Genomic DNA, 12,233 nt, shown 5'->3' on the forward strand with positions numbered 1-12,233 from the left:
GCCGGGACCTGGCCAGGACGTGGCCGCGGCCCCCGCCCGGCGCGTCCAGCCTCCAGGCTCCGCCTTGGCCCGCCTCCGGGCGCCCGTCACTTCCTGCCCGGCCCGGAGAAGGCCCTGCCGGGCGGCGGCGGCAACAGCAGCGGCAGAATCCAAGCTATGGTCGTTCTGGAGAACCCTGAGGCCGGTCCCGAGGAAGCAGCGGCGGCGGCGAGGGTCTCCCCGGGCGGGCGGCGGACGCTGTGAGCGCGGCGTGAGGGCGGGCGGGGCGCGCTTCCGGGGCCCCCGCCCCGCCCCTTTTCCTGGGGGCACCCCACTCGAGTGGAGCTGGGTGGCGAGGGGCTTTGTTGTTACAGGGTGTTCCTGGGGAAACCCCATCCCCGTCACGCCTGGGCACTTGCCGTAGCGCAGGGGGCCACCCCCGGTGCCGCGTTTGCAGAGCCCGGGGCGCTGGAGTCCCGGAGCCTCGGGAGTCCCCGGTGCCGAATCGCGGCTCCGGGGAGGCGCTGCCGCTGCGCGCGATGTACCAGTCACCGCGCTGGTGGTGATCTGGAGTTTGCCCACTGGCGGCTGTTCGTGTCTCCAAGCTAGGGATTCACCCAGCACCGGTCCTGGGTACCCGTCGGGGTTGTCTGCCCCCAACTTCCAGGCGGACGCGCTCTTTGTTTTTCTCCGGGTGAACACCCAGAAGAAAGGCGATCTTACACAGCCGATTAACACGAGGCTGTGTGTCCTGGGACTTAGACTGGAAGCGGGTGGACGACCCAATATGGGTACCCACCCACCCCCAGTGCGGGGGAGGTCGTAGGTTTCTTCCTAACCCGAGTGTTCATGCAGAAATCCCCACGGCCCACCCTGGTTGCTTGTGTTCCGTTTCTGCTCCTTCGTGGGCGTCCAAGCGGCCTGGGCAGGTTAGTATCCGCTGCTGTGCCTCGGTCTCCCCATCTGTAAAATGGAACAACGGCCCGCTCTCAAAGTGGCTGGGGTCGGTGACCCAGCAGTTGCAGGTGCCCAGCAAAGTGGACCATCTGTTCTTTGATAATTATCTTAAATAGCTTACTATTGTAGGTGTCTTAAAATAATTTTATCATTTTGATATTTTATGATTGCTTTATTGTATTTTTTATTTGGTGTTATTACTTCCACCCTGGTATTTGCCCAGAAGCTATACCTGTGTCTACAGATGTGGTTATTTACCCCCTTTTAAAGGTCCTTAACCACCAAAGTGGGTAATTTACCTGACAACAGAGTCCCTCTGACCTGCCCCCACCCCCCTCACCTCTGTGTCCTGAGTGGGGGTGGTGGTTTGCTCCCCAGTCAGCCCCACCCCAACCTGAGTCACCTCCGCTCTGAGCCCTCTTTGATTTCCTGCTGGGGAAGTAGGTTCCTCTCTGGCCTGTCCCTGGGGCAGGGGCCGGTGCCTGAAAAGGTGTATTTTTGCCCAGAGGAGGGAATGTCAAAGGCCAGCCTCAAAACTGGGGAACAGAGTTGGGGGAGGCAAAAGAGCCTGTCTGTCCTCCCCCTGGGCCAACCTGGTTTAGCAGCTGTTCCCACCATCAGGCCCGTCCATCCCTGTTGTATGTTGACCCCTGCCAGGTGTAGACTTTTCCCCGAGGCCTGCCTGGTCCAGGAAACCTCAGGTGCCTGTCTGTATGGTCAGTTTCCCTGTCTATAAAGTGGTCTCTTTGGGTGGCCAGCGGCCACCCAAATGAACTGGCACTTGAGTAAGTGTAAACAGAAGTTCAGGTATTCATTCAACAAATAGCTCTTGAGAACCTGCTGGGGGCCAGGTGCTGATGGCTTAGCAGGGGCAGAGAGGGACCCTGTCCTTATCATATGGGGTTACTGGAGGAGTTGAGAACCAGGAGTAAACAAGTGTGAGGGCCAGCTGTTTGCCGATGCCAACTGGTGAAGCCGGAAATGGGGCTGATTGGGCCAGCTTGGGGGCGGGGTGGTTTCTCCCTGGAGGTAACTTTTGAGCCTAGACTGGGAGCCAGGAAAAGGTTGCTTCAGGCAGGAGGCTGAGCACATGCAAAGGCCCTGAGGTGGGTTTAAAATGCAGTAAAAGGACTCAGTGCCTGGAGCAGAAGGAGTGAAAGGGAGAAACAGGGTGGGGCATGGATGTCCTGCTTTCAGCCCCAAGGCTCCTGCTAGAAGGTGCTAGGATCCTAGAGAGCAGGCCCCAGGAGCCCTGTGGGACCAGGCAATTGCAGTGCCAGGTCAGGGAGGGGCTGAGCCTTGCCTTGAGGGTGCTGGGGAGCCACAGGTAGTGGTGGAGCAGGGCAGGGAGCAGCTGGCTCTTAGCACAGTGGGGTGTGGTCTGAGGGGCCCACCAGACCTGAGTTTGAGCCCCTCTCCCCACTGTGGCCCCAGAGAAAAGCAGAGGCTGGTGGCTCGGGAGTGGTCCTGCTCAGAGCAGGTTCCAACCCTGGTTCCACGTTGGGTCCTGAGGTAATGGGGAGCCCCACACCCCAAGGCCCCGAACTCTCCCTGAGTCCTGCCCAGCTCTGATGTTCCCAACAGCTCCCCTCGGATGTGGTTTTGTTATCAGCCCCACCAGCCACCATCCTGGCATGCGTCCAGCTGCTGGGGTGGAGACACAGGTTTCAGAGCCCTGAGGAGGCCATGGCTGAATCTGGAGCTTGGGGTGTTGGTGCCTGGGCCTTGGGAAGGTCACATCCAGCCTCAGAGTCGTTGGCTGTGTGCTGACTTGATTTGCCCATCTTCTCCCAGCTGCCCTCTTTGCAGCTGTGGGATCTTGGGATAAAGACTTTGCTCCTGGGTTTGCAAATCTGAATAAAGTGGGTCTGGACAGTAGTATTTGCCTCCTACTGTGACAGTGATCGATTAACTAAGGACTGTCACTTAACCAGGAATGTTGCTGTGATCAGTCTTGTGGCTCAGGGGGTGAGCTCCTAGTCATAGGAGGAAACCAAGCAGGTGGCAGCTTGGGGAGAGGTGTGTGGTTTCTCTTGGCTCTGAGTGCCCCTCCTGGACTGGCAGGGGGCCGTTCCTATCCTCTTTGCAGAGAAAGACCTGAGGCTCTGGGTCACATCGTTAAGTATCATAACTGGGATTCAAGCTCAAGGCTGAGATACCAGGCTTGACCCCTGCTTCTGCCTGCATGCTAGTCTGCTATTTTGTTTTTCTTATTGGCTGCTCAGTGCTTCTTGTGGGATCTTAGTTCCCTGACCAGGGACTGAATCCAGGCCCCAGTAGTGAAAGTGCTTGAATCCTATCCACTGATTCTGTGTCTCCACTGATGAGTACTTGTGCCAGATTAATTTATCCATCAGCTAATTCTTCATAGATTTATGCCTAACATGTAGTATCATCCATGAAGTCTGCCCCACTCCAACCTCAGGAGACAGGGCTGGGGCTCATCAGCCTGTTTGCTTCCTGATCAAGGTGTAACAACCTTTCTGTCCAGGGCAAAAACTTAAAGCTGGGGACTCTGTTTTATTCAGTGGCTAAGTTGTGTCCAACTCTTTGCGACCCTTTGTATGGCCGCATGCCAGTCCTTCACTATCTTCTGGAATTTCCTCAAACTCATGTCCATTGAGTCAGTGATGCCATCCAACCATCTCATCCTCTGCCGCCCCCTTCTCCTCCTGCCCTCAATCTTCCCCAGATCAGGGTCTTTTCCAGTAAGAAAGTTCTTCACATAAAGTGGACAAAGTATTGGAGCTTCAGCTTCACCATCAGTCCTTCCAGTGAATATTCAGGGTTGATTTCCTTTAGGACTGACTGGTTTGATCTCTTTGCAGTCCAGGGGACTCTGAAGAGTCTTCTCCAAGGCCACAATTCAAAAGCATCAGTTCTTCAGTGCTCAGCCTTCTTTATGGTCCAACTCTCAAACATCCATACATGACTACTAGAAAAAAACATAGCTTTGACTATACAGGCCTTTGTTGGCAAAGTGATTTCTTTGCATTTTAATACACTGTCCAGGTTTGTCATAGCTTTCCTTTCAAGGAGTTATATATGTATAAGCTTTAATGAGCATGGGCTTCTCTCCTAACTTCTTTGAGGCACCTTGTTTCATATCCTAGGGCTTCATGGCATTTTCTAGCAGTTGTTTGTGCATGAGGGGGGTCACACTTCTGTTTTTAATTTGTGGCTTGGGATCACCCAAACACCAGGAAAGTTTGGGTGGAATTCTGGAATCTGGGTTCTACTCAGTCTTGGAATCATGGGGTTTTGTTGGAGACCTGATTGGGTGATTATTTTCTGAGCACCTACCGAATGCCAGACAGGGGTGCAGTGGACACCAGACCCTACCTGCGCATGGAGGTCATGGTGGGTTGTGGGCAGGGAGGTAGGAGGTGTGGCCATCAGAAGAAGAAAGCAGTGAGGGGCTGAGGAGGTTTGAACAGAAGGCAAAAGGAGATGGGAGTGAGGAGTGAGGAGCCTGGGGCATGGGCATCCGGTGGGGTCAGGGACAGCCAGCACATAGCAGGTGCCTGGTGGGCTAGGGCCGGAGTGCAGGGCAAGGAGGAAGGGGGAGTCCTGGCACCCCAGACCCTCCAAGGCTCAGAATCTACCATTAGCCTCTTAGCATGAGGGTTTCTGAGCCTGGTGGGACCCTCCTCTCAGCCGGTATTCAGGGGTTGACCATGACAGCCCTGCAGCTTCTTACCAGGAAGTTTCCATTCAATACCTGCCCCCTCCCTCCCACGTAGCCATCTACTACCTGGCCCTCACGTCCCCAGTGGGAGGCCTGCCTGGGCCACTAATCCACTTCCAGGATTAGTACCTGTGCTCAGAGCGGGCCACTCTGCCTGCTTCCCCATCCAGGCCCTGAGCACATAGCAGGGGGCCTCTGGGGGTACAAGGCAGGTGGGTTCAGGCAGCGCCTTAGCTTCTGGGGGCTCTTTTCTGGTTTACCTGCTGTTAGGCTAGGGGTTGAGGGGCAGGTAGGAATGCATCATCAAATTAAATCTCTTGAGAAACTCTCAGAGGAAGGAGACGCGGGCCTCACTGGCTTTCAGCTCAAACCTGGAAGCCTGGGAGCACGGGGAGCAGCTTCCTCACCGCCCCCACCAACGTGTGGCTTCCCTTCAGTGAGCCTTGGTTTACTCATTTGTCCTCAGTGGTATCTGCCTCCTGAGCGATGTGGCACAGTGACATTCTAAGGGTCCAGGGCTCCCCGTGCAATGGGGGTGAGCTTCCCACTGCAGAGGGAAACCAAGCCGGGGTTGACTGTGAGAGAGCTGGGGGTCCTGGCCTGTCTTGGCCCTGAGGACTGCCCCCCCACCCCAAACCCGACCCACAGGCCCCTTCCGGGCTGCCTGCCCGCTCTAGCCAGCTCCCAGGTGAAGAGGCTCTCGGCCTCCCGGCGGAAGCAGCACTTCATCAACCAGGCTGTGCGGAACTCAGACCTCGTGCCCAAGGCCAAGGGGCGGAAGAGCCTCCAGCGCCTGGAGAACAGTGAGCAGGGGTCCAAGGGCGCCTCTTGGGGGCTCCTAGGCCTCAGACAGCAATGGCGTGCATGTGCTGTTATCTGAGCCTGGCCCTGAGCTGGACAATGTGAGGAAGCTCTGGGCATTGGAGCTGGGGCCCTAAAGGTGGTGTAGGAATTCAACAAGCCAAGCCAGGGCGATGTAGGAGGAGTTCTGGAGGCTGGACGGTTCCTCTGTCTTCTGGGAAAGACAGCTGGAGTGTGGAGGAGGGGCGGCTGGTGTGAGCCAGAGAGCAAAGGCCCTAAATACAGAGGTGGGGGGATGGGAGGAAACATGGGCCTCTGGACCCCATGAAGCCTGGGGTGACCCAAATGCAACCCCCAGCCCAGAGACTGTTTGTTTCCATTTAGCACAGTACCTCCTGACCCTGTTGGAGACAGATGGAGGAACACCTGGCCCGGAGGATGGGGACCTGGCACCCCCCGCGGCACCTGGCATCTTTGCAGAAGCCTGCAGCAATGAGACCTATGTGGAGGTGGGGCCCCATGTCCTGCCTGGCTCCCCCCCACCCGAAACCACCAGCACTGCCTGCACTGAACCCTCTCTGGTCCCTTGATGAACGTCCTTGGGTCTCACTCAAGAGGCCAGCAACCCCTCCACCCCAGAACCTTCCAGCACCTGAGGTTCGTTTGCTTACCTTGGAATTACTGACAGAATTGGGGATGTATTTGGTCCATACTGACACCCCCCCAACACGGATGATCCACGAACTCTTGACCCAGTGGTCAGATGTGTACACGAGGGGTAATTTTGTGCGCTTGTGGCCCCACCATGTGCACTGGCCAAATGGGGGACCTGAGGCTTAAGAGTGCGCTGTCATCAGTCAGGGCCTGCCTGCCTCTCTTCCAGATCTGGAACGACTTCATGAACCGCTCTGGGGAGGAGCAGGAGCGTGTTCTCCGCTACCTGGAGGATGAGAGCAAAAGCAAGGCGCGGAGGAGGGGGCCTACCCGCGGGGAAGACCGGCGGAGAGGTGGGTCTGGATCTGGGGTGCAAGTGGCAGGCAGAGGCATGATGGGGGCGTGGCCTAGGGTGAGAGGGTGGGGCCAGGGCAGGTGGGGGAGGAGTCTGATATGTGGACGCTGGCTTGGTAGATGGGAGGAGCCCGGTGTGTGGGCGGGGCCAGTGTGGGTGGGGTGGAGTCTTGTGTGGGGGTGGGGCCTGGGGCTCTGCTCCCTCATCTGCACCACTGCTTGGCCTCTCGCAGAGGACCCGGCCTACACGCCCCGGGAGTGCTTCCAGCGCATCAGCAGGCGTCTGCGAGCTGTTCTCAAGCGGAGCCGTATTCCCATGGTGAATACCAGGCCCCGGCCTTGACCTTGTCTCCTCCTTGCCTCTCTTTGGTCTTTCTTGAAAGCCTTTTTTCTCAGCTTCTCAACTGGGGGCTGGGTTGAGGGGAGACCAGAAACCCGGTGAATGGGGTGTGATGGAGAAGATGGGCAGGATAAGACCAATGTGATCAGGGTGCAGGACTCAGGGCTGGGCAAGGGCTCTCCTTGAGGGTGGGAGCGGCAGGGGCAAGGTAGTTGGGTACTGAAGGATGTGTAGGAGTTCACCAGGCAGAAGGCTGAGACATTCAAAAGTGTAGATATGTCTAAGTGCCTGGTATCCTTGGAAACGGTTAAGTAGCTTCATGTAGTGAGTCAGAGGCCACATTTGAACCCAAGGCTTTGGGCTCCAGAGGCTGGCATGGATTTGGGGGGCCAGGGTGCCACAGTTGGCCTGACCACTGGACCTGTCTCTCCTGCAGGAAACACTGGAGACCTGGGAGGAGCGGCTGCTGAGGTTCTTCTCTGTGTCCCCCCAGGCCGTGTACACGGCCATGTTGGACAACAGGTGAATGTGTGGGGGCAGGTGCAGTGGGCACCCCACCCCGCAACAGTGTCCAGCTCGGGCCACTCACCATCCATTCTCTGCAGCTTCGAGAGGCTCCTGCTTCATGCCATCTGCCAGTACATGGATCTCATCTCAGCCAGTAAGTACCTGGTGGCCCCTGGGCCCCAGTTAGCTGATTCTATTCCGGGGAAACTGAGGCTGGGCTTACGGGAGTCTGTTCATTCGGCAACAGGCATCAGGGGATGAGGGACATCATGAGCACAAAGGTAACAGGGGGATGCTTCCTTAATTCAACAGCAGCTCCTGTACCTCTGTCCCCATGATGGATGATGCTGTGGACACAGACGCGCCTCTGTCTGCATCTTCAGGGGCCTGTGTGGAGCTTCCAAGGACCCTGAGATGAGATGAGGGGACCCCAGTGTCTGTAGAGTTCTCACTTAGCTGTAGCCTGCCTTCACTGTGCCACAAGTGTGACTTTTGGCAAGTCTCCCCTCCAGGGGCCAGCACCCCTTTTTTCAGTGGGAATGCTGCTGGGACAAAGTCCTCCCAGGGAGGGTCCTCGCAGGCCCTTCGTGGCCCTTGGCATCCCACGTCCACACTCTCCAGGCCTATCTGTCTCCTGCCCATAGTTGCAGAGGAGACAGTTTCCATGGCAACCCCAAGATGGTTCTTCTCAGAATGGCTCTGAGGGAGGTGTAGCCCCACGCTTGCTTTTGTTCCCACTGACTTGGCATGGAGGGGCTGGGCTGGGGGTGCTTCTCTGCCAGAGTGGGACCCTGGCCTGAACTTAGGAGAACGGCCCTAGAATATAGGGATCAAGGGAGAGGAACAGCCAGGGCAGAGGCTTGGAGGTGGGCCTAGCTTGGGTTATGTATCCCTATATTCAGGTTTTGGGGTGACACGAGTTGGGAAAAGGGAGGTCAGTGGGGACTGAGTCACCCAGTGCCTGGAGTTTCCTCTGAGGGGGTGGGAGACCAAAGGGGGCAGGACCCTTGTTTAGTCCCCTTGACACCAGGCCAGTGTGTCTCAGTAGTGCATCTGGGTGCCATTAGGACACGGGATAAGTAATGGGAGAGAAGGGAACAGGCTGGCAGAGGGAAGGCAGGCTGGAAGTAGGAGCTGCTGAATACACTGCCCTGGGACGTGGGAGGGGGGTGGGGCAACCTAACTCGCGGGAACCTCCTGCAGGGTGGGCGAAGGGCTTGGTCCCTGGGTGCCAGCACCCTCGCCTTCTTCCCGATCTTGCCTGTCTCCGCTGCAGGCGCCGACCTGGAGGGCAAGCGACAGATGAAGGTCAGCAATCGCCACCTGGACTTCCTGCCGCCAGGGCTGCTCCTGTCTGCCTACCTGGAGCAGCGCAGCTGATGGCGGCCCCACCCCCATCCCCACCCCCAGCGTCAAGACCTCCAGTACCATCCGCTCAAATATCTTTTATTATTTTTAGAATTTTCCCTTGGAAATGTGCTCTTCCCTTGGGATGGCCCCCTCCCCCTCCCCGCCCAGCTTTCCAGATTAAAGCTGGTGGCTGGGCTGCCTGCGCTATCCGCCCCTGGGCTCCGACTGGGGAGGAGGCACCCAGCCTGGTCACTTCCCTGCCACTTCCTCAGTCGCCGATTTTGGCCCCGTGTGATGCTTAAGTGAGGAGGGAGAGGCTGGGTTTTTATCATTCTTAATGAATTTGGCATGATTTGTTGTAGATTTTTACATATCCCTTTTGAGAAGAAAAAAGAACTCACCCCAAGCGATAAATTGGGGGGCTTCATTCCAGTCCCTGCTTGACCCTCTCCCAGTTTTTGGCTTGGGTCTCTGGGGCCCTGCCCCTCTTCCTAGGAGTGTAACATTTTTGTGTATGTGTGTGCGCGTGCTAGAGCCTGTGTGTTCCCTGCGACCCAGGACAGGAGCTTCATCTTAAAAAATGGTGTCACCCTCTTTGGGGAATGTGTGTTGCCCTCCTGGTGCCCTTTGGTTGCTCTTAGGGCCCCATCTGCTCTTAGGGCCCCACACTCCTCTCCCATTGTACTGGGGATGTGGGACTTCCAGACAGAAGCCTCCTCCACCCTCAGACTGTCCTCTTCCCCTCTCTGTGTCCTCCAGCCCCAGCCTGGCTCTGGGGTGTCTTCCTGCTGGTCACCCTGGCCTGGCACAGGAGAGCAGGGCTGGGAGACTGCCCCACTCCCTCCCACAACCCCCGTGGGTGTGGCTAGTTGTGCTTTGGGAAAAGCAGAGTGTTAATAAATTTCTGGTGCTCTGGTCTCTTGCTGTGGGGTTTTCCCTTGGGACAGGGCTGGGGATGCTCCAGGCACTCATGATGCCCTTGGGTCCTGGTCATTGAGGGATGCAGGCCTTAGGAGAAGGCTGGTGCTGAGTGAGACCCCAGGTGGAGGCAGGTGTGTGTGAAGACTCTGCCAGGAGATCCTGGCCCTTGGCTATGCTGCCCTGGCTGGTCCCCTCCTGGGTGCCCAGGCTGAAACCCCAACTCTTCAACCTGCCACCTGTGTGACCTCCAAAAAGGTCACTTGTGTGAGCTTCCCGAGTGGCTGAACACAATACACCACACTACAGTTTAAAAACCAAGGAATTTGAGGGACTTCCCTGGTGGTCCAGTGGCTAGGATGGCACTCCCAATAGAGGGGGCCTGGGATCAATCCCTGGTCAAGGAAATAGACTGTGCTGCAACTAAGACCTGGCAAAAAACAAAACAGGAATTTATTGGCACCCAGTTCTAGAGGCAGGAAGTCCAAGATCAAGGTGTCCCAGTGTCCTACTCCCTTTGGAGGCTCCAGGTCCAGGTCCTCCCTGCTTCTTCCAGCTTCTAGGGGCTCCAGCCTCCCTTGGCTTGTGACCACATCCTTCAAGCCTCTGATTCTGTCTTCATGTGGCTTCCTCTCCATGTCTTCCATCTGTGTGTGTCTGGGACTGGCTGTGTGTCCTGCAGGGCCCCTTAGCCTGGGTTTTCTGCTGTTTTCATGGAGCCACACCAGGACTCCCTGCTTTCCATGGGGGTCCTTGCTACTGACCTCTGCTGATCTCCACCTGTCTGAAGGTGGAGTATCCATGTTAATTACTGAAAATTCTCCAGGAGAGATTTTTCTCTTTCTCCCTGTGTATTCAGTGTTTATTTAACCAGTTCTATCAGTACAGATGCCTGGGCATTTACTTTTTAGTTTGTAATGTTCCTTTTTCTTTCTTAGAGTGTTCCAAGAGTCAGCTTCTGGGAGCCCCTTAAATGGCTCCTGTGTCTTACTGAGGCACCCCTATATTTATTCATTTGAGAAATGGCCTTACTTTCTGCTGCTACAAAATGCACAGGGCTTCTTGGTATATTCCTGCTGACCCTAGAACCAGCCGTTTTGCCAAGGAGCCTGGTTCCTTTCCCTGGGGGCATGTTTTAGAACCCAAGATGTGAGTGCTGGGTTTGCTGTCTTCTATTTTAATAGGCATTGAAAAAGTTTTACATGTAGTTACTAAATAATGGAACTCCTAAGGGCTCATTAGGAGGACACAAAGAAATATTAATAATTGAATAACCAGCTTGGAGGTTCCCCACCTACCAAGGGCACTGAATTTCCAGTGCCCAGAGGACACCGTTATGGGCAGAAAGCGAAGAGGAACTGAAGATCCTCTTGATTAAAGTGAAAGAGGAGAGTGAAGAAGCTGTCTTAAAACTCAACATTCAAGAAACTAAGATCTTGGCATCAGGTCCTATCACTTCATGGCAAATAGATGGGGAAACAATGGAAACCATGACAGACTTTTATTTTCCTGGGCTCCAAAATCACTGCAGGTGGTGACTGTAGCCACGAAATTAAAACACTTTGGAAAAAAGTTAGAAAAAAGCTTGACCTTGGGAAAAAAGTTATGACCAACCTAGACAGTGTATTAAAAAGCAGAGACATTACTCTGCCTACCAAGGTCAGTCTAGTCAAAGCTATGGTTTTTCCAGTATGGATGTGAGAGTTGGACCACAAAGAAAACTGAGCCTGGAAGAATTGATGCTTTTCAACTGTGGTGTTGGAGAAGACCCTTGAGAGTCCCTTGGACTGCAAGGAGATCAAACCAGTCAATCCTAAAGGAAATGAGTCCTGAATATTCATTGGAAGGACTGATGCTGAAGCTGAAGCTCGAATACTTTGGCCACCTGATGCGAAGAACTGACTCAGTGGAAAGGACCCTGATGTTTGGAAAGATTGAAAGCAGGAGGAGAAGAGGACAACAGAGGATAAGATGGTTGGATGGCATCACCGGCTCGATGAACATGAGTTTGAGCAAGTTCCGGGAGTTGGTGATGGACAGGGAAGCGTGGCATGTTGCAGTTCATGGGGGTCGCAGAGAGTTGGACACAACTGAGCGACTGAACTGAACTGAGAAGACCGGCTGGGGCTCAGGGCAAGCCCACAGGCTGCTTCCAAACCCACGCGGACTCCGTCCTGTCAAGGGTCCTGGTTGGCTGTGTGGGTTTTCCACACCCCGCGTCCCTAACAGCTCGGCCCCCAGACCTTTGCCCAGGTGTTGCCTGCTGTCTGGTGTCCCCTTCCCTGAAATCAATCCCAGGTCTTTCTGGAAAAGACCTTCCAAACTGGGGAGAGTCCGACAGCTTTTGGTGGAGGAATTGAGAATGCAGACTGACTCTACGGGTCCTTGACGGGTTAAGTTACCTTGTTTATGAACGACTTACAACACCTGGGCTAAATATCGTGGAAAAGGCAAAAATATGGAACGCTTCACGAATTTGCGTGTCATCCTTGCGCAGGGGCCATGCTAATCTTCTCTGTATCGTTCCAATTTTAGTATATGTGCTGCCGAAGCGAGCACAAACGCAGTAACGACGCCAGAGCTATTTATAGTAGATAGAATCAAAAGCTTTACGCTGAGGGTGAATTCTATTAAAAAAAAAAAAAAAACCCAATCCGTCAATTCTCCCCTTTTATTTACGAAATT

At 55.1% G+C, this 12,233-nt stretch overlaps 1 protein-coding gene and 1 non-coding gene across 3 annotated transcripts; one reads left to right on the top strand and one right to left on the bottom strand.

Annotated features, from left to right (window-relative positions):
• Positions 1-79: 79 nt before the first annotated feature.
• R3HDM4 (R3H domain containing 4) lies at positions 80-9,548 on the top strand. Of its 2 annotated transcripts, none has more exons than XM_055430404.2 (8): positions 80-239; positions 5,273-5,427; positions 5,810-5,934; positions 6,309-6,432; positions 6,667-6,752; positions 7,210-7,295; positions 7,379-7,434; positions 8,557-9,548. In XM_055430404.2, exons 1-8 carry the CDS (start codon positions 157-159, stop codon positions 8,658-8,660), a joined length of 819 nt encoding a protein of 272 aa, XP_055286379.1. In that variant the 5' UTR covers positions 80-156; the 3' UTR covers positions 8,661-9,548. The 2 variants fall into 2 exon arrangements, with proteins under 2 accessions (XP_055286379.1, XP_088694842.1); XM_088838716.1 differs by lacking the exon at positions 80-239 and adding an exon at positions 267-908.
• A 2,452-nt stretch (positions 9,549-12,000) lies between these two features.
• LOC129559699 (U6 spliceosomal RNA) lies at positions 12,001-12,107 on the bottom strand. The gene has a single exon (XR_008686629.1). It is a non-coding gene; the product is annotated as a U6 spliceosomal RNA (small nuclear RNA).
• Positions 12,108-12,233: the final 126 nt, after the last annotated feature.

Source organism: Moschus berezovskii, chromosome 8 (genome assembly GCF_049115385.1).
Source record: "Moschus berezovskii isolate FMDL1 chromosome 8, NW_MosBer_1.0, whole genome shotgun sequence".
Lineage (NCBI taxonomy): Eukaryota > Metazoa > Chordata > Mammalia > Artiodactyla > Moschidae > Moschus > Moschus berezovskii.

Bases quoted from the DNA above. Each gene is read 5' to 3' on its own strand.
- R3HDM4 (XM_055430404.2), top strand. From the start codon at position 157: ATGGTCGTTCTGGAGAACCCTGAGGCCGGTCCCGAGGAAGCAGCGGCG. The intron at 240-5,272 runs GTGAGCGCGGCG...CCCGACCCACAG, and splicing joins CCGGGCGGGCGGCGGACGCT to GCCCCTTCCGGGCTGCCTGC. The intron at 7,435-8,556 runs GTAAGTACCTGG...TCTCCGCTGCAG, and splicing joins CATGGATCTCATCTCAGCCA to GCGCCGACCTGGAGGGCAAG.